The sequence below is a fragment of the Vidua macroura genome, chromosome 3 (genome assembly GCF_024509145.1).
Source record: "Vidua macroura isolate BioBank_ID:100142 chromosome 3, ASM2450914v1, whole genome shotgun sequence".
Lineage (NCBI taxonomy): Eukaryota > Metazoa > Chordata > Aves > Passeriformes > Viduidae > Vidua > Vidua macroura.
In genome coordinates, this window is record NC_071573.1 from 69,324,776 (window position 1) to 69,348,780 (window position 24,005).

General features: G+C 39.6%; 1 protein-coding gene across 3 annotated transcripts in view; it reads left to right on the plus strand.

The window, feature by feature from the left end:
• Nucleotides 1-578: 578 nt before the first annotated feature.
• The window catches only part of CDK19 (cyclin dependent kinase 19), a 121,011-nt gene continuing 97,584 nt past the window's right edge, over nucleotides 579-24,005 (plus strand). For 2 of the 3 annotated variants that reach the window (XM_053973677.1, XM_053973679.1), the window contains exons 1-2: nucleotides 604-811; nucleotides 19,643-19,718. In XM_053973677.1, the coding sequence (XP_053829652.1) occupies nucleotides 684-811; nucleotides 19,643-19,718 (204 nt within the window). In that variant the 5' untranslated portion in view covers nucleotides 604-683. Of the gene's footprint in view, nucleotides 812-19,642; nucleotides 19,719-24,005 lie in introns of all 3 variants that reach the window. The other variant, XM_053973678.1, reaches the window with a different exon arrangement.

The window sequence follows — 24,005 nt, forward strand, 5'->3', positions numbered from 1 at the left end:
GGGCCGGGCCCGGCCCCGCCCGCCGCACGGCGGGGCAGCACTGACCAATCACAGGGCAGCATCCCGCAGGAAGGCGGGGCCGGACCGTGAATGGCAGCTGGCGAGATAAACAAGTCGCTGCACTGTTCGGCGGCCCGCGGCATGGGGTGCGTGTCCACTGTCTATTCCTCTGTTCCTCCCTCCATCGCTCCCTGCCAGCCAGAGGCGCCGCGTCCGGCCGCGCTCGCCGGTCCCGCCTGTGCGCGCAATGTGAAGAGTCAGCAAGTTCCCAGCGGCCGCTGAAACGCTCCGATGTCTCCGGAGAAGGGCAGTGCGCCGACGTCGCCCGGCCGGGGCGGCCCGGGGCATGCCGGGAGTTGTAGTTCTGCCGCTACGGCGTCCCGCCTGCGGCGGCGGGGCCGGCTCCCGCAGCCGCACTACGACTCCCGGCACCTCGCGCGCCGCGCCGCGAGGAGCCCAGTTGAAGCGGGTGGCGGCGGCGGAGCGCGCCCCCTCCCCCCCGCCGAAAAGCCCCAAACCAAAACAAAAACAAACCGCCCCCCCCCCCCCCCCGTCCCCCTCGCCCGCCGCCCCCGCCGAGCCCCGGACATGGCGGCGCCGGGAGGGGGCTCCGCCAGCTGCGGGTGCTGATCCGGCCGCCGCGTCCCCCTGCCCGCCCGTCCCTCCCCGCCCATGGGCGAGACATGGACTACGAGTTCAAGTCGAAGCTGGCGGCCGAGCGCGAGCGGGTGGAGGACCTGTTCGAGTACGAGGGATGCAAGGTGGGCAGAGGCACCTACGGGCACGTCTACAAGGCCCGCCGCAAGGACGGGTAAGGGCCGCGCCGAGAACCCCCTTCCAACCCCCCCACCCCCCCGCACCAGCGCCCTCCCCTCCTTCCTTCCCCTCCCTCCCTCCCTCCTCGGAAAGTTTCTGGCAGCGCGGGGGCCGGAGCGCGGAGCCCGCCCGGGCAGCCCCCGCCCCGCGCCGGGAGCGGGCCCCGGTGCCCCGGCCCCGGCATCGGTGCCCGACTACTCAGAGCGACGGAATCAATTAGGCTGGAAAAAAACTCTGAGATCATCGAGTCCACCCTATGCCCGAACATCACCATGTTCAACTACACCGCGGCACCAAGCGCCGCATCCAGTTTTTCCTTAAACACCTCCAGAGACGGAGATTCCACCACCTCCCTGGGCAGCCCATTCCAATGTCTAATCACCTTTTATGTAAGCAGTCCTACCTAATGTTCAACCTAAAGCTAGTCCCGCTCTGCCCCTCTTCCCCCCCGCCATCCCTGGTGGTGCGGTGTCAGCAGGCTGTGCCCTGGGGTCGCCTTTGCTTTGCACGCCGTGTTTCAGGTCGTCGCTTTCGTCTTTTGTGTGACCGCGTTCGTAATTTGACGATTGCAGGGGATTGAGAAGGGAGGAGCACCTGGCTCCCGACGGTCCCTCCCCGGCTGCTCCCTCCCGAGCGGCCCGGGAAGCTCCCGGGGTGTGTGTTGGTCCCTGGTGTGTCCCCAGCGCCAGGCACGCCGCTGATGCCAGTGCCGGGCACTCTTGGCTTGATGGCCTGTCCGGGACGCTCCTTGTAGGCAGAGCTGGTGGCTTCTGTCCAGTACCTATGCGCAGGTGTGTCTCCATCAGTTTCCCATGAAAAAGCAGGATGCAAGTCCCTGTCCCCAAACACTTGACTGGTGTCCTTTAGGCATTAAGCCCATGTATGTTGGCTAAGCAAGGTTTCTTCTCTTCTCTGGGGAAAGCCAGTACCATGGGATAAGTATTCCATGGGTGCTATTTTCACAGTGTTGTGGTTAAGAGAGCAGTGGGGAGCTAGGGTTGCAATTTGAGATTGTTTGGCTGGCATGCAGTTGTTGAAGGGGAGCAGTCCTGAGGCTTGAGCAAGGCTCTCATGCAGGTGTGGGTTCCAAATAGAATCCTTTTCTTTCAGAAGAGCCATTGAGCACTTTTTCACTGTGGTGTGCGCCTGGTGCACAAACACAGGCTGTGTTTGCAGAGTGTTCTAAGCATACTGTAAGGGTGGATAAAATATACCTGCAAATTAGAGGTTATTCCTTTCTGTCAGAATGTTAAAGGGGTGAGCCTTCCATTATAGCCAATGGAAACTTTGAAAAAGAAGAGACAGAATGTGGAAAAATGACAACTTTTATTTAAAATTTTGGAAGTGGTTAATGGAATGCTGCTGCTTGAGATTAGTAGAGAAGTCTAGGGATTCTTCTGTAGGAATAAATGGCATTCATGTGTGTCTTGAAAATTTAAACTCTGAATTAGGAGGTTGTAATATAAAAGTGATTAATAACTGAAAGGTAGACACTAATTCCAGTGAAGGATTAACTACCGGGAAATGAGCTCTGATTCTGACTAGCTTGCTCTGCAACCTTAGGAATACTAGAGCATAGCTAACTTGAAATATCAAAACCTTTCCAGGTATTACAGCTGCCACTGAGCTCTTCCAATATTTTTGAGTTAAGTGATCACGGTTGCTTCTTTTTCCTAAATATTAATTTTTATGAATATATATATGTAAAACATACATGGGATAGGAAGAAAGCGGTAATAAGGAAAGGAAGCAGTAATAAAACCACCAAAAATGCTAGTTAGATGTTTGTTGCTGTTCTTTGATATAGTAAGCCTAAAATTTCTGCTTGTAAGAACAGCATAAAAAAAGGCAGAACTTTGGGTTTACTGTTTTACAAAAGAAAGAAATAAAGAAATTTGGTGTAAGTTAAAACCAGACATTTTTCATTTCCATCATCTGTAAAGTAAAGCCATCACAGGAATTACATTGCTGCTACAAAGCACCATAAAGAACATGTCTTCAAAATCCCTAATAATATGACAAGTGCAAATGGGTAGTAAAGCAAAAGTAAATATGATAAAAAGATAGCTAATGTGTCAGAACTGGGAATAATCAAAGGGAGACCTTGAGCCGTAAGACAACTAACTGGTAAAAGGAAGTGCAAAGTTTCAGTGCTGTCAGATAGATTGACATGTAATATAACATGGCACAAATTCAACTGTACTATATACTCAGAGGCTTTACTTCATGAAGCTTGGAAAGTGACTTACTTTTTCACTTTTTTCTTGATATTCATTTTATGATGTTGGTGAGTTCAGTCTTAGTTGCTTTTGTGTAACTTTAGATCCTTGGGTAAAAGTAAGATGTGAACAATTTAGGAAAAAATTAGAAAACAAGCCATTAATATGAGATGATTTCCTGATGTAAACTCCTAGCTAAAGTATATATTCAGGTTGGAGGATATTTAGCATTAGTTATGAACTTTAAGGGGTCCCAAATGAAAGAAATTAGCAAAAGAAATCTAGCAGTGCTGCATATTTATTGTGTGCTGATCACTGGGGGCTTTTGAGCCTCGTGTAAAGGAATTCTTCTTTAGCTGATTGCAGAGACTGTTTCAGTATTTCCAATTTGCAAGGGATTTCTGTATAAAAGAGAAAGATTCTGGCTTCTTGCTTCATATAGATAATTTACAATCTCAGGAGGCTGAGGGCAATAAGAGCCTTGTAGCTCTGCAGAAATTCCACTGAGAACTTGTCACTTCATGTTTCAAAAAGTTGGCATATGAATTTTATGAAATAGTAAAATGTGTTTATATGGAGCTTGGCAAGCTGTTCGATAAAATGCTTGTAGAAAAAGTGGTTGTGTTGCTTAGATCTCTGTGAATGGCTTGTGCATAAAAGCAGTTTTTTGACAAAGTAACAGCTTAGTTTGGCTTTTTCAGCCTAAAGTAGAATATCATTTGGGCATGTTTCTAGTGAGCTGACTGGTTTTTATTAAAGTTAAAAGATTTTTTCTTTTTTAAATAGTCAGATTTGAACAATGTTTGTGTTACATTTTAATGCACTGCATCATTATATTTTTAGAGATTTTGAGCAGCTGCAGCTTCTGTTTAGTTCAGTAGTGTTTGTATGGTCTGATGAGGTCTGGAGGTATTACTTGTGTTACACATTTAGCTAAATTAGGCACTTGTGTTTACAGAACCTTCATTAATACCTCTGTAGTCCAGAAGGTGTAGAAAATAGGCATGTATGTAACCTGTCCAATCTTTTATTTCATGTACACTAAAACCAGACCAGTGACTTTGATGGGGGAAATCGTGATATAAGCCTCATGATTGCAGTTCAGTCATCAATATTGGTTTTTAGCTCTTTATGTAGCTGGAAAATCTGTTATAGTTTTTTTGTTTGTGTACTGCTTCAAAGCATCATGTTGACTTGTGCTAAGTGTTTTTTTGGACACATTCACATCTGTCTAGTAAAGCAAAGAATGCAACTTTTCCAGTAATGGTTAGGAAAATGTAGTTTTGTTTCATGCCTTGCCTTTCCTCATTATGTTCCTTGCTGCTTCTTTGATCACATTGTAAGCTACAATGTTGTGCTTAGTTGTTTCATTTCTTCTATCTCCTCCTCATATGAGAGGCAAGTTTTAGGATGAGTGAGGTTTGGAAATTCTGTTTGTCGTGTATGCCTGAGTTATTTTCCTTTAGTTTTTTGAAATGATCAGTCTTTGAATGCAGGCCACTACATAGTATTTCTTCACCAGGATGTCAGTCCACCTGCAGGTGGATGCTTGCATGAGTCAGCAAGCTGAAAAGACACCACTGCTGGTTTGTCAGGAGTGCAAGGAATAGTGGGATGCTTGAGTCAAGTAGAAAATAGGCCACTCTGTTCTTCATTCTGTAGCAGCAACAGCAGATGCAACACTTGCAAAAGCTGTATCTTCATGTGAATAAAACCTTTCTATTTATTGCTGCTTCTGTTTACCTGTAAGCAAAAAATTGAGGTGGTTGCTTTTTCTCAGTCTTGGGCTATTTTATTTCTTATTCATTTCCCTATCTGCGCTTGGGCAACAAAGATTATTATAAAGATTACCTATATAGCTACTTGGAAAGAAAAAAAAAATCTGTAATTTTAATTTAATCTGTATGTTTCAGAACACCTTTCAAAAAACAAGTATGTGCTTTTTAATCTTGTTACTGAAGGAATGCCAGAAATACGAAGTGATCAGGTTTCAAATCGATGGCTGTAGAAGGGCCAGGATTTGTACCCTGGGCAGCTCACAGGCTCACTGCCAGCTCAGTAGCTGGTGCTGCTGGGCAGACCCTCCTGCCATGTTATCCTTTGGCAAATATAAAAGATTTTGCACTGCCTTGTACTTACAGTGTATCAGCTAAACCAAGGATGTAGATTTATGTGCTACTGTAGTAGTATACTTTTGTAGCTTGTCAGCTTACTTTATTTTTACTATACCTGTAACTTTTCAAAAGAGAGTTGGTATAAAACAGGTTTCACTAGTTGCCAAATACGGAATTCCCTTTTGAAAACTGGACAACAGTGATGCAAGTCCAGAAACATCACTGTGGAATACAGGCATAGGAAGGGGTAGACAAATGAAATATTCTTTCCCTCTTCTTGCCCCTATTTTTCAGTACTATAAGTTTGTAACTGAAGAGGAGAGTCTGTTTTCCTCCTTGGACTGACTGGTGTGCAGAATCATTAATGTAAGGTTCTTAACTCACAGCTTCCAAGTCTACGTAAGGGTTGAGTGCCCCCTTCCTGGCAGTGTTCAAGGCCAGGTTGGATGGTGCTCTGAGCAATCTGGTCTAATGAAAGGTTTTCCTGCACATGGCAGGAGGGTGGAACTAGATGATTCCAACCCAAACCATTCTATGGTTCTATGAAAGGTAGGACATGGGGAGAGAAAGAAGGATGAAGTATAGAGCCAAGGCAAATATATAATCTTAACACAGAAGTGCTGCTTGTGGTTGTGGCAGTGTCAACTTGCCTTTGTTTTAGTTTTTTTATTTGATGAATATTTTTTGTTTGAAGCAGAAGTGGAAAAATAATGATTGAGAGAGAAAAAAAAGAAATCTGCTATGAAGCATGGCTCCGTTGGAAAAACAGAATTTCTGCTGGAGCAACTTGGTGTATTTGGTATTTCTGCTAATATTGTTACATTGTTCAGAGGTTGCATCTGGTCAAAGTGATGGCTCAGGTCACTGTGGTAGTAGAAAACTGAAAGTGTAGAAGAGTTAAAGGTAACCTGCTTGATCTCTTAAATCAGTGTTTGTATAGCAATTAATTTGTGTACTGTTGTCCCCATATTCTTATTTTGTAAAACTGAAATTACTTAAGTTATATAGCAGGAGTTTGTCAGGAGAGGAAACTTCCACTCAAGTTAGCTAAGTGCTGCAGATGGGCAGTGTTGGTGGCAAAATGTCAGGGGGATGAGTACATGTGTACTGCAGTTGCATTTACTCTTAAAAGAGAGGCAACTCATTGATGTGGTAAGGATTATACTCTCTTGAATGTGAAACTGGAATATTATTTACCAATGCAAGTTGATACTTGTAAGACATTTGAGAGGCTATAATAATTTATATCTTTACATTTTCTTACATCCTCTATTTGACATTGCCTTGAACGTAAGTAATTTGAGTGTTGTGCTGTAGTTGCTTTTACTAATACAAATCTGTGACAGGCCAAACCACAGAATTATTGACCAAAGTCAGAATGCAATGTATTAGAACCTAAACAATTACTTTCTGCAGGAAAATCTCTTACCAGTTATGGTATCTGAAAACCTTTGATTTGCTTTCCACTTTCATATTTTTTTCTTTTCCTGATGAAACTTCTTATCTTGAGGAGGGTAGAATGGCTGAAGGTGCTTTGCTAAAATCTCTCAAAAGCAAAGAAAACCTAAATACTAGATTTATCTGCAAATCCTGAAAATACCTCTTAACCCCTGAATGCTCTCAATATGTGTGAGAGGGAGCAGTAGAACTAAACCAAACCTGTCTAACTAGTTGCCTGCCATGCATTCTAATAGAAAAGTCCCCATCTAGGAAGAGATAATTAGTGCTCCATATCTGTGCTTTAATGAGAGCTGCTGTTGCAACTATACCGTGGCTTTGCTTCCTGCCCAAAAGGATAGTGCAAGTGGTGATGAGTAATCTTTAGTGCTTCCCACAGACTCTTGCTTATGGTTTCTCCCATGGCTGTTTTGTTGTTTCTTCTGTTACTCTCCCTAAAACTAAGGACAGAAATGAGCTGTAAAGTGCATCATCACCTTTCAGTGGTGTGAAGGCGGTAGGAGCTTGGGGAAGAGAGGGGGTCAGTAAGATGTAGAAGGGGTTGTGTTTGAGAGAAACAGATGAGTTTTTGCTAAACTTGTAAAGAAAGAATTTACATAAATTAGCCCATAAGATGTGAAGGAAAACTTTCAAAGTTAAGTGGTGTTTTTTGGGTTTTTTTTAAAGAAATTAAGAGGGCAAGAACATTCATGTTTCTGAGTGAAGGGGTTAAAAGTTTTCCAGTAGAGCTGCAGGAAAAGGAAGTGAGAGGTTAAAGGGGAAGAAGAGTTTCTTTTCTGCCCCCCATCTGGTAATAGGGTGCAAAGCAAGACAGATCATGGACTAGGTCAGAAATGAAATGCTTCTTATATGAACTGCTTGACATAGCAATTTAATATGTTGTATTTCTTGGTAATCCAATCTTAGCATGTTGTATTGTGAATAGATGTGTAGAGGTGTTTTTTTGTAAATTTATTTTCAATATGAAATTGATATTTTTACATTATGTATTATTTGAAAAGAAACCAAAAAATCAGCTAAAACCCTGAAGCCCCAGAAATTGCTGTGGTTCATAATGCTGCAGATGTGTTTGTACAAGTAACCAAAATTTCTGTGGAATGTCCTAACCAAATTGCACTAGAGATTTACCAGTAGCATTAAATTTTCACCTAAGTTTTGAAAATACCTTCTGAAATGCTGTTTGCCTCTTCTGCGGCCTTAATCAAGCTCATGGCTTGCATAGACTTGGGTCAGAATGTGCCTTTGTCCTCTGGTTGTAGCAGCTGAGTTCTGTGTTGAGAAGTGACTCCGTTTGTGTGCGCTTGCTGCTGCTTTACGCTGGGTCCAGGAGGAAGTACGGTCTACGTGTGTCATCGGGAAGGGATTGTTAGCAGCAGGGACAGGCAGCTCTTACATTCTTCTTCCACAGGTGTTTGAGCTCCTTTGCTGGCATTTGAGAACTGAGGTACACTGCAGGGTTTTTTTTTTTTTGTTTGTTTTGTTTGTTTTTTTACCAAAACAAAGTGTTAGAACTTAAAGATTTATTTGTTTCAATAACAGCACATTTGCTTGAAGGAATGCTGAAACTGGTCCAGGACAATTGCATTTAGAATAAATTGGCTAACTTAGTATGTGACTTCAGGAAATTAAGAACAGTTTCTACTTGTGTAACAAACACAAGAAGTTTATTCTTTTGACTTGACTTGAGTTTCATGTTTTCTAAATAATATAGGTTTATAAAAGACCTCCCAGCCCTGGGAGCTCGGTTTCCATGGTTTGCTTGACTATAAGTTAGATGACTGACAGACAACAATGCTAGTTGTGATGATATTAGAAATCATTATACCTCTTGTGAAGTTCACTATCTCAACAGATTCAAGAAGAAAAAAGTGCAGAAATACTTCAAACCAAAATTTGTTGTTGACAAAGTCAACAGGGAAAGTCTTTAACTCAACTGAAACTTAACTTCTATATCTGAATTTTTTATTAACATTCTTTTAGACTTTTCTGTGGGAGTACAATCCTTTCATTTAGTGGTGGGAGTTTGTTTGAGAGAGTTTATGAAATACTAGTGTGTCTAACAAGACTGGAGGGAATCAATGTTGTGGAGATAGCGTCAATTCACCTTTACAAAATGGATGTCTGTAAGTGTGGGTTGGCTTTTTTGGTTGGTGTGTTGTGATTGGGGTTTTTTATCCTTTATTATTTATTTTATTTTACCTTATTGGAAAGCACAACTGACCTTTCTGTTTGTGAGAAAGATTGAGAAGCTGAGATTACTAAAAGAGTGAATCCCTGAAGGGCATTATTTATGTTCATGTTTGCTTCTCTCTTTTCTGGGCTTATCAATCTTTAAAACAATATTTTCAAATGAGGCCACTCTATAACTGCTTGTTTCTCCTCAGTTGTCATCTGTTTTCTACAAAATTCATGATCCTGAAATATTTTACAGTTGTTTACTTTGTAGATGAAACCACACTGAAGACAGGCTTTCCAATAGGCAGAGTAATGGCCATAGCTTGTGGTGTGTGCTGGGAGTGTCAGGTTGCTCAGTTAAGTATCAGGGTTCTGGGCTAAATAAAAGCACAGATATAACATGGATGAAGGCTGGGACAGTGTGGCTTTAAACATGTGTTCCCATAAAGTGGGCCTTGTGTGCAGAATGATTTTTTTTGTTCACTCTGTGCTGACTTAAGTAGAAAATGCTATTGATTTCTTTTTGCAGTCAAGTGAAAATAGGAGTTATAGGCAATTGACTTAGAGGCAGAAGCTAAATCTACTGGAATGGAAACTGCATCTGCAGGTATGCTTCACTATTTTGAAGCAATGTATCTGCTTTCCTCATGCATTAGTTGAAGGAAGAATCAATCCTTTTTGTGCAGCCAGAATGTTTTCTTCCTCTTTTGTCCCTCCTTTGTTTTGCCGTCTTTATTACAGCACTTGGAAGCATTCACCCAGGTTATGCTGGGATTCAGCTCTGCCTCTGATTGACCTTGACTGTCCCACCTCATTGGTAATGTTGTGGGGCCTGAGAGCCTGAAGAGATACAAGGGCCGCTCATGTGTGACATTTCCAGCAGCATGTTTGGTTCTGAAGTCGGTTGTTTTGAGAGAGATACTTCTTATAAGTTGTGAATTCTTCAAATTCAGAGGTGTTTAGAGAAAATTCTCACCTGTGTTAATAATGAATTCCCATGGATTCATGCTAAGATTTAACACCTTGCATATTCAAAAATGCTGTGTTTGTTGCTTGCGTTAATTATCGTCAGTGTGGCTGAGAGTGGGTGTCAGCTCATGTCTTTGAATGTGTCTATTCCTCAAATGGAGTTTCTGTATCAGTTGTTGTCTTGTTCTCAAGGGCATTGTAGACTTCAAACTTAGCTTATGGTCATATCTTTTGATTAAAACCAGTCAATGTACTGGATAACCAGTTGTTCCTTTGCCCAGTTCTGTCATGCTTCAAATGAGAAACAGAGCTAGACAAATTGCCAAATTCAATTTGACCTTCAGTACAACCAAGACTTGTTATGATTAGAATGCCATTTATTCTACTTTTAGTGTCACTTCACTGATGGGTAAAAACCAGCATAAAACTTCATCAAATGATGTTCTTAAACCTCAGATTGTGACAGAAGCCTGTTCTGACTATGGGACATGGAGTTCCAAAATTCAAAGGAAGCAGAATGCCCCTCCCTTTCCCCTGGAACAGATATGATAGCTGACTGAAGACCTTGTTTGTTTTTGAGAAGTAGCAAGGTTGTCTTAGTGGCTGGAATTAAGACCTCTGTCTTTGAGAAATCCTCATGTCCTGACAGTGAAGTGAGGGGAAAAAAGTGGAGATGTTCCATTAAAAAAACCCATCAAAAATTATGGTTTTTTTTACATTTCAGACTCAGACCTTGGCGTGACTTTATGGAGTTTCATTCAAGTCCTTCTACTTTATTGTGAGGGTGTTGTTTCAACTTTGCAACTTTTCAGCTGTAATATATGTGCTCTGTCTCACTCTGCCCTACTCTGACCATATGGAATTTGGGTCTTCCTTCTTATTCATGATCTGGGTGCAGCTTTAGTGCCTAAAGGCTAATTTACCACCTAAGAATTACACTCACATTGTGTTAGCAAGAATTCTTTCATGTAGATCTGGCTTTGAGAATTGGTAATTTCACTGTAGATGGTTTGAGTTAGAAAGTCTGAAGGAAAAGAACAAAAAGTTTATGCTAGATCTCTGATAAATCTGGGCTTTCGTATGCTTAGGGGAAGCATTTGATTATGGCATGAGTCAGAAAAGGAAAATTGACTAAGTGCAGCTTTTAGGCCATTGCCCTTCTGTTAGGTTTTACATTGAATCAATAATTATGCATATTCTGCTATAGGGGAACCTAATGCATTATAGGGATTTAGAAAAAAAATCTGCACCTGGTATTTCAAACATGTTATTGCTAAAAAAGACCCCAAAGTACAGGCTTCCTATTATTTGGTGCTTTGATAGTAATTTCCCACCTATCAAAGTTGCAGTATTTAGCCAGATTTAACATGACATAAAAAGAGCTCTGATGCACATTAAGCTGGATGGTTTAGTTACAGTATGGCTTTAGGACTTAAAAAATTCTGAAACCAGACAGCTCATTTCTATACATTTATAGTTAGTTGCAAGCATTCTTCTTAAGTGATTTTATGAAGCAAATGGCAGATTCTTTTTTTTTAGCATAGTCTTAGGACCCTATTTCAATGATCTTGGTACATAATTTGCTGGCAAATAAAAGTTTGTTTCCTCTTTATTTCAGAGTTATTTTTCTCCTTGCTGCTGCTATTCCTTGTTTTAAGGTAGCAAATCCTCACATGCGGTGTCCTTTCAGGCAGGGAGATATTTCCTAAATCTATCCATTATGTTTTATCAAGCCTGTCTGTAAAGAAATAAAATCAGGTGCAACTCTCTCTTCTGCTTAAATATAGCAAATGCTGGAAGAAGCTACCTGGAGCAGCAGAATAATTTTACAGCTTTCAGAGTTTAATGTGAACAGTTTAGTTTTTACCCTTACAAACAGGCTGTCAAATCTGCTTACCCCAATCTGCTATGAATGTACTTGTATGAAATTCACAGTTCTCAATCACTCCAGATACTTAGGAATCAGTCTAATTTTAGCAATTAGCTGGTTGAGGTCTCTGAATTTTCATCAATAAATTTGGAGTGAGGGTGGCACTGACTGAAGTTGTGCTCTCCATGCAAATACAAAGTTTTATTATTACAGTGTAAAGGCTAAATTTTAATAGATTAAGGTTAGCAAGATTTCCAGTGGTCTGGTATTACATAGATCTTAGACTGTGATGTGAAATAATCTGAAATTTTTGTTAACAGTTAGAAGGTATCTATGCTACAAAGATTTTTTTTTTAATTTTTGAATTAGAAACTAATGGAATAAAGAGAAGAGCATATAGTTAAGTTAGGTATTATGGTGCTGGAATACTTTTAGTTTCCTCACATTGATACTAAGAGACCTCTACTCCCTACTCCCAGTCTAGTGAAATCATAACTAGGAAAAAGCATCTTTTTTTTTAATGACAGAAAACCTTATCAGTGCTCAGATTCACTTTTGGTCTTTTTAATCAGCTGTCTCCTCATGTATGAAGAACACATCATATATGTTAGGTGAAGTTTGTGGGGGATTTATAGGTATTCAGCATCTTTTGTGAGGCTCTGTGGAAGAAGGCAATGTCAAGGGCATTGTGTTTAATGACAAGTAGCTTAACATCACTTTAAGAACTTGCCTTGTTCTTCAACATGCACATTTCCCCCTGAGTTCATAAACTGGTTTGCAGAGGAGTAAACAAGGGAAGGATAGCCATATCACTAGTGTGATTTAGAGATACACTTGGGGTTGTTCTACAGATTATAAAGCAAAATCTGTTTCAATTTCTCAGGAGGTGCTGTGATAGCACAAAGTGTCTCTTAATAATGTGATGCAGTTAGTACTTCTAATATGAAGTCTTTCAGTCTGACTGGAACATGGCAGATTTTCCAGCAGGCAAAGCTGTGTGTAATCGTTCTTCTGCCTATTTCTCATAGTGTATGTGATGAAAATCAGGTATCTTTTCAAAAAGCCTAATTGTAGTAATCAGTTGCTCTGTATTTGAATGCCAATTTATAGCAGACTTAAGCTTAGCGTGCTAATTTCAACAACAACAACAAAAAACTATTTTCTTGAAAGGTTTTTTTAAACCAACCAACCAAGAAAAACCCCCTAATTATTTAAAAAATTCACTGATTACATTATGATTCCTGAGTTAGCCTTCTTTGGCATGCATTTATGCCTGACATTGGCAAGTCAATGAAATTGACAATTCCTGAAAAATGGAGTAGTAAACCATACAACATTCAGGAATTTGGTATTGTTGCATTTTGAGAAGAGTAACATCTAAAATGACACACAAACTTCTGTCTTTTGGATGTATTCTTAGGTTGTTCTAAAGGATTTCATAGGTAGACTTTAAGTCTTGGGGGTAGCAGAAGATAGAGAAAAGTGCTGCTGCCTTGTGTTATTCTGTGTATATACTGAGCTATCTGGTGTCATCTGATGTTTGGAGTGAGACCTAGTGGAGTTCAGTAGGTATCATCAGGCAGTGATGCCAATGGAGCTGAGAAGCACTTAAGCACCTTTTTGAAAATTGAGATTGTAAGGATTTAAGACCAAAAAACCCTCCAAAAACCAGAAATGCAGTATTTACTGTAGCATACTGTCTCCATTCCAAAAAACTTTTTTCCTTCTGTTTACCTGGATCATCCTTGGACATTCTATTTTTACTCTAGTTCTTTTTAATATTGTGTACTAGAGACTGTCCTGTTCGATGTAAGTTTGTTGCATTGTTCCCATTCCTCAAGTTAACTTGTAGATGTTTCAGATGAGATACAAGCTCAGCTTTTAAAGATTGATCAGTTACTGCCTGATGGGGAAGTTGGTTTACCACCCTGCTGTTGTCCACAAGAATTGTTTTTGTTACCCAGTGGGCAACAAGCCAATAACTACACACTTGAGAGAGACATTGATTGTTTTTTTTCAGAGTTCTGCAAGCCTGGGTGCCCAGTGGAATTCCACAAGTCAAGCACAACAACTATCAAAACCTTTTGTTATTTATACGTGTCAGCAAACAAAGGAATTAGTGTGCATTGGCTACGTGTTACATAATCCTTGTATTAATTAGTGTTCTGTCTTCTATTGGTTAATGATTCTCTCTTCTCATGCTAGTCAGTCCCATGGTGTTTCTCTTCTTTTGGGCTGATGGGTTTTTGGGTCAATGATCTGTGAGTCGGTGGTTGGGATCTCCCCCTGCAGAATTACCTTTTACCCACTCAGAGCTGGTTCAGCACGGTTGCTGGGTAAGGTTTATTAGTTTCTCCCTTATCTTGGGGGTTCTGCCCAATGTCCTTGTGGCCCATAAATTCTGCATTCCTTGTGTCTGCTGTCAGTGGTACATCCTTCTCCCTACTTTGTTAACTTCCCTCTGGGTGTGAGATCACTGAAACTGCCAGGCCCTAAAGCTTAGCAAGACAATTCTACCAACCAGTAATTTGTCTTTCTAACACCTGCACATCACTTAGAGCTTGTGAGCTGCTGTCTGTTTCACAGATCAAATATCCCATCTTGTTGATTAGTCTCAAAAGTATACAAAGATCAAACATTAAAGAACATCCTTTTCTTAAGAAAATTTTACATAGTCCACATTTTGCAACACTGCCACTAAGAGGAAAGTCCAGGTCCAGGTGACATACATGTCTGCTCTTTCTGTATGAGAAGTCCTTTCCTGTGACTGACACGTGATGTTCTGTTTGCAACACCAAGGAAGTTCCCATCAAACCTCTGGGGGATGCATCAGCATAGAGGCTAGCTATGCAGTCCACAGACGTGACTGAAACTCTTCACAGCAGCAGAATGAGGTACACACCTGCTGGTTTAATCCATTCTTTTCATGGCCAAAACCAGCCAGTTGTAGTTCATGTTGCAGTTTACTTGTCTGGGACTGGGTTGTAGGAGCAGCCTGTAGCTGCTCTGATGTTTTAGCTGTTGCCTGTGAAGGTGAAGAAAGACAAATCTTTTAAAGGGCAGATGCAGTCAGGGATTTCTTTTCAAATTTCTGCTTGACATCCTTACTGTTTTAAATTTTCTGTTTCTTATGTAGCTCTCAAAATGAAGTAATAGCAGTGCATTGAAATACAAGGTGTATACTGCTGGCTAGAAATAAATTAAGATCAATCTGTAGATTCACAGCCTCCATCATTTGTGACTGGTTGTCATGTGGATGAAAATGAGCTGTATGAGCTGCTGACTGGGTAAGGCTTGATAGGTTTGGAGGATAGCCGTAAAAGAAAATGACTTTCTTAGTCTGGCAAAGAACATGCACCCCAGAGACACCATGTGTAGATTTTTTGATCTAATAATTCTTTTGGCTTAGTGAGTGCTTCTACATCCATAAAACACTAAAGCACAAGAACTCACTACTTTTTGGAAAGGATGATGTCCCTTTTTCCAGTCAGTCATAGATTATTTTTCTGGTACTGTTACCTTTGTAAAGGGCTATGGCCATGTGCTAAGTACAGGATTAAATCCATGAGCAGCTTGCCTAACGTAACCAGTGCTGAGCATGATCTGTTTAGTGGCTTGGCTGCTGTGTTCCAGATGAGGTTTTCGGTTAGCTTCTAGTTGCACTTTAGTGTCATGGTTTAGCCTTTTCTCAGGGGGAAAAAGGTTTGCAACTCTTTGTGATCTCCTGCTGAGTGATTAAGTTAATGCGGTCTGGCAGCAATTAAACAAAGTGATCAGAATGTAACCAGATACCCCTATGGACATTGTGTTCCAGACAGTACTGTGAAGGACACTGAACTCCATAGTGTTCCCAGGCTTTGTCCTACAAAGTCACAAATACTTAAATTCCATTACTGTTGTTACAGGGGTGAATTGTTGTTCTTTTCTATTACTTTTTTTTTTTTCTAGCTAAGTCTTGAAATGGTTTTATGGTGCACTTTTTCTTGGTTAAGAAAATGTGCACTTTAATTATTATTTATTTATGGTACTGTGCACTTAATTTAAGGCAGCTATTATTAGTATATACAGTAAGGATAATATCTGTATTAATTGATGTGATAGTCACAGTTCTAGCTTCAGAGTGATTGCAGTCTTTCAAGCCAGTTCCTTGATGTGGATAACTAATTCTGAAGTTGGGATGCATGTTAAATTATCTGTGAATTCAAGAGAGACCATCATTGAAAATCTTCAAATTTGAATAATAGGGATAAAACAATTGTTTGAACTATGCACTATTTTCAAATCCTCCTATTTTGTTATGGTCTCAGGCAAGTTGTTTCTAGTTTTTAATTCACTTGTTTGTAAAGTAGTTTCTCATATGATGGGAGGTCTCTGAAGTACAATTGCAATAGTTAAGACAGTTTAGCTCCTTTGAAATGTTGTAATTATTCTGAGTCTTCTGAGCTACATTTTTTTTTTTAAGTGAATTTGGTACTTTGTTCTTTCCAAAGCATTAGGAAGATGGAAACTGAAAGTGTTACCCAGAAGAAGTAGTAATCACATTTTCGTTTTCTTTATTGAGTACAGCTGGACATCAACCGCTGAGTACAGTTTTTTGGGGCAAGAGAACAGTGTTCCTTTGCGTAGTACCAATTAAAATATTGGCAGCAACCTCAAGGATTGCAGAATGGGCTATTTATTGTGAGGGAGAAAACCTTGATCTTGAAGACCAAGTTTTTACAGTGGAGGAATGTTCTCAATACTTGTTGACATGCATGAGGACCTTTGTGTTGTGCTGCCTATGGCAGTTTGAAATACTATTTGGGAAGTTTTCAGGAAGGCAGTATCTCATACTGACAGTGTCATTTTGGTAAAAAGTTAATCCCTCTTAGAACAAGAATATTTCTGAAACCAGAACCCCTGGTTTTGGATAGGGGAACTTGAAGCTTAGAGAAGCCTTGTAGTGGTGTGATGTGGTGCTTGTTTTATCAGGCGAGTTCTGCTTTAGTTTGAAAAGCATTAATAAAAATTGTTAACTCACAGGTTCCTAAAGTATGGTTTCCCTTTGAGTTCTGCTTTGCTATGTTTTTTGCTCAGATTGGTGAACACATTGCCACCATCAGCCTGGGCTGGCTGTTTAATACAACCTGCTTGATTAAACCTTGATTTGTGCCACTTGCTTCCTGCCCTCAGACAAAACTCCCTTACAGTTGGAGGTTAAGACCTTCAAGTTAGTTGACCTGTTCCTGAGGCAGTGTTTCTGTGGACCAGATAAAAATGGTTGTGGGCAAAGACCTTGCTTTCTGCTGGCTATCCCTGGCATGGGTGTCTTTTGCCTCATACCAGAGCTGTGTGGTTTGTGGTTGTTGTTTGGATTTGGTGTTAACTTGATCATGCTTGCTTCGCTCCTGTAAAAAATATGCTGATATAGGATCTGTCAGAAAAGGATTTATAAAAACTTTCCTGCTGTGTAATTATGTACAATTTCTGGAAATGTGTTCAGAGTTCACTAGAGTTTCTCCGAACTGAAATATAAGTACTTCCCCCTGTCTCAAGTGTTTCGTGAGAGCATTGGTCTTTAGGGAGTTGAACAGTGTACTCACCTATCACACACACCATTTGATATTATTTATTGAATTCTTACAAGTGGGGACATAGCTAATAAAGTACCTATGTGTTCTTTGCGTTGGACACTTCACTGAATAATCAGATTTGTTTGTTTCATCAGATTGCACTGGCTGACTTGCTTTTGAAGTTTTGAATATACTTCTTTCTTTTTCAAATTGTCTTGAATGGAAAATATTATTAGCTAAAATATCACTTGGTATTTTTTGGACATCTTTTGGAAAGTGCTTTAATTAGCTATTATATTTCCATAATAAGGACAGTTAACTTTGGAAAAGTATTTGTATAGACTTACATTTCTTCCAAAGCAAGTAAATAGTATCTAAAGGAGGCTGTGTTTATGATTCCAAAGCTGTTGGTAAGAAAAAAAAAATCAGGCCAAGAATACGATCTCTTTAGAGTTCTTTATCCTTGCCACCCATTTATTGCAAATAAGCATTGCACTATCCCTATTTTTGCTCATTTTTTACAAAACCCAGTGTTTCAGAACTATCTGGGTTGCAGCTCAGTAAGACTGCCTCCTTTTCCCACATGCTGTAATACCTTAGGTTGTTGGATTGGTTGGGTTTTTTTTTTTTAAACACCTTCCATAATTTCTCATTCGTATCTTGAAGTCCTGCACGGAGTGGCTGGCTGTCAAGGGCGGACAGCCTTGCCATGGTGGAGGCGTTCAGCAGTGCTGCTGAAGGCAGCGTGTGCCAAGTGTCATGCCTGGTCTCTGCTGTGACCTTCACTCTGTGAAAGTCTGAGTAACTGGATAAAATGCTTTGCTTGTAGAATTAGTTCAAGAGTGGCCATATCAGTGTGGTCCTGTGCCTGGTTCAGCAGATGTGTCAGAAGAAGGATGTGATACACCGCTATAGTGGCTACATTGCTTTGGGATTCCAGCTGATAGTTGTGCACAGGATTGTTTGTGCTGCATAGTTTAAACATGACCATAGTTGAAATGCCGTGATAAATTTTGTACGTCCAGGGTTGGTTTTGGTTCTGCAGACAATGTAATTTTGTCTTCACAGTCTCTGTAAGCAACCTGAGTTAATGGAGTTGACACTTTGCAGTGTATGGAAATCCTCTGCATAGACAGCAGGGCCATGTATAAGAGGGGATGGACATTTATTATTTACTGTTTAAAATTTGGACTAATTAATGAAATCAGAAACAATTCCTGAGAGATAAGGTGTGATCTTACTACCTGTGAAGTTACATGTTTTCATGTGTAGTTGGAAAGCATCTGGAATTTTTCTTGTTAAAATTTTATTTCAAAAAGTGTAGCTCAGTGTTAATTATAGACATACATTGAGGGTTTAGCTGCTACTGAAAATTAGTGAGAATGCTTGCCTGTGTTACTTATAATATGTGTAGACACCTATTATTTCAAGTTATCTTGTCTTGTCCCCACATTTTTCCACTCAGTCACTTCTTATCCCATGAATTTTGGAGGGAGAGGGTCTGGTGGAAGGTGGGAAACAGGCTGAAGATGGTAGGGCACAGGCTTGGAGTTCAAAGCCAGAGAGACTGAATCAAGTGCAAGTTCAGAATCTTTCTGTGTGGCAAAACAAAATGGTTTGGGACTGGAAGAAGGGCTAACTGAGGTCTACCAGAAATGCCATGGGGAATTTGGATAGGGGCTTGTGGGTTGTTGAATTGTGACTGGTGAGTCTGCAAAGGGGCATCAACACTTGGGCATTGGTGCCTACCAACATCTGTCACTGACAGCTGAATCCTGCAAAACCATGTTGTAGGCTGGTTCTGTTATATCGTGAAAGCTTCAAGGTTCTACCTCCTTTTCTTGTTCTTTTGGTGGTCCCTCTAAATCACTTCAAGCTGTGATTATTTAAAAGGATGGTACAGTGTTTGGGCTGAACTCTTTTTCATATTCTGTCTTTGTACATCAGAGCACAGCATTTCATGTGCTTTGTAAGGACCTGTCAGTAGCCAGTGCTTATTATATAATTAATTTAAAATAGTAGTATTTCGGAAATAAAAGTGGATTGAGAGTAGCTCATAAAATCAAGAAAAAAGCTTGTCATTCCCAGATATTTCCAGGAGAATTTTCCAGGCATGGGATACGACTGCAGTGCTTTCACAGTAGTAGACAATATTAGAAAACGTCCTCTAAAATTCTGTGTTTGCAGGTATCTGCAGATATTATGTCTCTTTTCAGAGAGAAATGGATATAGGTTAACCAGTTTTTTTAATAAAAAAATTTTTGTTTGGGAACTGTAAGGTCTTTGTTAAAAGAAAACTTGCTTTTCATATCAAAGTATAATTCATGCATAAAAGCAGATTGGCTTTTCAGCTTCTTGATCCAGACCAAATTAAAGTGTTTCATCATTATATTGATATTGATTGGTGTAATGTAAGTCAGAGCTAAATATATTTTTCTCTCTTTTTTTTTTTTTTTTATGTGTGTCCAGAAAAGATGAAAAGGAGTATGCACTGAAGCAAATTGAAGGTACAGGGATATCCATGTCGGCCTGTAGAGAGATTGCAGTAAGTGTACATAAATGAAAGTAATTTTACTGACATTATTACTCAACAGGTATTTTATTTTCCTAGAATTAAGTAACATAGAGATTATCCAAATGTTTTCTTTAAAGTATGCAAGCATGGAAGTTTATTCAGATCTGAGCCTTTTAAAGAAGCTTTTAAAATAATAATTTTCTTTTAGTTCTTTTCAGGTAATAGCAATGCCTCTTTCTGATATAATTTTGTTTCATTTTATGTGTTGAGAGGGAAATAAATATGAACTTCTAAATGAAGACTTACTTTATAAAGGAATGTTTCTAAAATGACTTGAAAGAAAAAGGTTCTGAAAGATTACAACTACCATCTGAAGTCCACTTACTAATAATGTATTTTATTTTAGACTAATTGAGCTTGTTGTTCTTTAGTATCCGAGAACAGTTTGCTCTCCTCATTTGTAATTTGTTTTGCTAAGTACAAGGAATTTTCATAACAAAATGAAAAGCAGCTTTAATTATATTTTTATTACATGTGTCTTTTATTACATACCTATTATTCCTTCAAATTTGGTAAAAAATAAGTGTTTGTAAATAAAGGTAGAATTTGATCTTTAAATGTTTTTTATGTCTGAAAATGTGCATTACTAACAAAATGCTGGATACCGAGTAGAATTTTGTAATGCAAGTATTTCTTGCATTGCAAAAGAAGTGCACTTGCTTGATTAAATATTTACTTTGTCTTACTGCTGTCACTATGCAGTCAGCTGTTGAATGTATCTTAGGATTGTGCCTAAAGCTTTTTATAATCTGGTAATGTTGCATTGAAATACAGCATTCAGATGTGCAATGCAATGTGAGGCATTAGAAACTCTTGGTGTCCGTGAACTGAACAAACCACTGGGTTGTGTTTAGTGTAGTGTCCATGGTGATTCTGTATGAAGAGACTTAACAGATAAAACTGCTGTCCTTTTAAAGTGCTTATTGCTATAAAGTCAAGGTCACTCATGGATTTGAGAGGTGGCCACATTGCTGTCAGTCACTTTACACCGGATTTACCCAGTGACCTTTTTTGCTATTATTTCTGCCTTTGGAGGAAATAGGAAATCCTCTTTTAACATCAGTAGTAGGTTATATTCTTGGTACTACAAAGTCATTTTTGACAATATTGAAGGGTTTTTGTTTCTTGGATTTTTGTCCTTTGTTTTAAATTCTACTGCTGTGGAGATGTGTGGATTAGTCTGAAGGAGACTTTCCTCTGGGCATGGTAGCACTGTAATATGGAGCTGGTTCTGTCTACCTGGACAAAACAATGTAAAGGAGAGAGTGTCAGATTATGTTTTAACTCCCATGATACATCTTTCTTTTTTAAATAGCGAAGCTTTATGCAGAGGTCAGTACAGCTTGTGAATTTTGGCATCTGCTGTGTAAGTTACTTGACTGCTTTCAGTGGTTCTTCTGGTAATTCTTCCATGAGTTAGATTTCATTCTTCTTCTTCAAACCTTATTGTAAAACTCTGTAACCTGAGCTAATGCAGCACATCAGCATTTGCCTCAGTGAAATTTCAGGTCAAATATTAGAATTGTGAAAAAGGTAAAGGTGAAATAGTTGAAAAAAAATTACCAAATTTTTGTCATACAGCCAAAATCAAGTGCATTTTCCATAAAAAGAAACAGACTTCTAAATAATGCATCAATAGCTTATCTTGTATTTAAAGGCTTAGATAGGTGACAAGGAGGGTAATGTTTACTGATTAAATAAAGATTATCAGTCTGGACAGAGGCCATTTAAAAATGTCATGAGTGGTTCTTTTGGCATTTAACCCTTCCCCTTTGCTCCAGCAGCAAAACAAACCCAAATCTCACTTTGGAAGATGAAAAAATGACAGGGACACCAGTGTACTGGTTTCTGTGTGTGTATGTCCAGAATATTTTAATAGTTCTGTAAACTTCAGACACCTGACATTGTACTCAAGAAATATATTGCTGAACTGAAAGGCGTTCAGTTTTACAGTCTAAAACCATTTTGTGTGTCTTATTGCATAGATACCTATAATAGGATCTGCTGGCTAGCTTTACCTAAAGGAAAAGGCAGATGACTCTTCTCTTCTGATATTACAAATCAAATTGGTTTGTCTTTACTTAGGACTTCAAAACCCATAAAGTTTCTCTTACTGCTGTTCATTTGTAGGAGCTTTTTCTGGAAGAAAGTTTATATCAGTAAAAACATCATATAGGCAGTGGTTCCTGTGGCAAGTGATTGTTGCTTTATTTCAGCTGTAGGGTGATCCCTGCTTAAAGAATCCTTATTTTAGCCAGTTCTGTTGTATTGAGTATGAAAGTATTAGAAAGGACTCTTTATACCTCAAAGAATTCTGTGAGCGTGTAAAAACCGAATTAGTTCCCTGTAACTCAAGTGTGTTCTGAAGATAACTGAAATGCTAACTATTTCAGTGTTCTGGTTATGAGGCAGATTATTGCTTGGCTTAAGCAACAGCATTTTTTGAAGAGCAGAGCTGTAAAATATGAATGGGAGCAATGACATAGTGTTTCTATTTTTAGATGATTGTTTAGTTAATGAATGTGACATTTCTTTCAGCTCCAGGCTTGCATTAGCTTATTTTGGAATCTGAGGTGGGTTGAAAGGAAGACTTTAATTCTGCTGCTTTTGTGTTTTACTTTTTTCCCTTACCTTATCTAAGTAGGTTCTTTAGAACAAGGAGTGGAGACACAAGAAACAGACCGGAGGACTATTATGCATTAAGGCTGTTTTTTCCTGTTGAATACCTTGGCCGTCATCTGTTAAGAACCAAAAGTTATGACTTTAAATATCTGCAAACAGGTAGTGGTAATATAATTTGGTATTTCTGTATCAAAAAGCACGAGGGTAATACAGCTTTATCTGAGATTTCTTGTCCCAAAGGCTTCACTTCCTGTGAGAGTACATTCAAGTTAATTCAAGGACTTTGTTTTTCACAGTAAAGAGACTATAAACTTTTAATTGTGGATTTTGGGAAAACTTAATTCAGAAAAAAGAAAAGTAATAAGCCTTTTCTTAGTTAGTGCCATTCACCAATAATGTAAATTGTAAATATATGGATATGTATCCTATCCCTGAGCGTGGAAGAACTTCAGTGCAATTGTTACTGGCTTACTGATATGATGACGTTGAAGATGAATTCACTAAGTGAATGGAGCATGTCAAAAAGTAGGATCATGACCCTGGACTTTAGGAGAGCAGACTTGAACCTCTTCAGCTATCTGCTTGGAAGTATTCTGTGACATACAGCCCTGGAGAGAAGGGGGATTCAGAAAAACTTGTTGGTATTCAAAGATCAGCCTGTCCAAACTTAAGAAAGTTCCACCCCAGGGAAAGCAAGCAAGGGCAACTGGAGGCCTGTATGGATAAGAAAAGAGCTCCTTATTGAACCTGGACATGAAATGGAATTATATATGAATTGGAAGGAAGGATAGGCAAAACAAGAGAAGTATAGAGTTGCTGTTTGATCTTGCAAGAATAGGGGTTAGAAAAGCCAAGGCTGACATGGAGTTGGGCCTTGCAAGGGACCAGAAGGACAACAAGAAAGGATTCTACATGTACATGAGTATCAAAAAGAAGACTAAAGAAAATATGAGCCTGCAGCTGTACGGGAATAAATGGTATGGAAAAGGCCAAGGTAGTCAATATTTTCTTTGTCTCAGTGTTTAACAGTAAGTCCAGCCTTCAGGAGTCTCATGCTTTTGAGACCAGAGAGCAAGTTGAGGAAGGAAGCCTTATCTTGGTGGTGGAGGTCCAGGTTAGGAAGCACTTGAACTGGACATACAGAAGTCTGTGGTACCTGATGAGTTGTACCCACAAGTGCTGGGAACTGCTTGGATTGCCATATGAGACTACTCTGTTATCTTAGAAAGATAATGGTGAATGGAAGAGAACAAGTGTCATTCCTGTTTCCAAGGAAGATCAGGGGAACTACAAGTTGGTCAGTTCCACGTTATTTGCTGCAAGAGTGATGAAGCAAATCCTCATGGAGACCATTTCCAAACACATGCAGGACAAGATGGTGATTGGAAGTAGTCAGCATGGATTTTCAAAGGGAAAATAATCCTTAACCAACCTGTTCGTCTTGTACAATAAGATGTCTGGCTTGGTGAATGGGTTGAATGCTGTAGATTCTGTTTATCTTGACTTTAGTAAGGTTTTTAATGGTATCTTCCATAATATTCTCACAGAGCAGCTAACACAGTTCGCAGACAAAAATTACTCTACTAAAGGCTTCACATGAACTAGAGACTGAGTCAAGACTTAGATGTTCTTTGT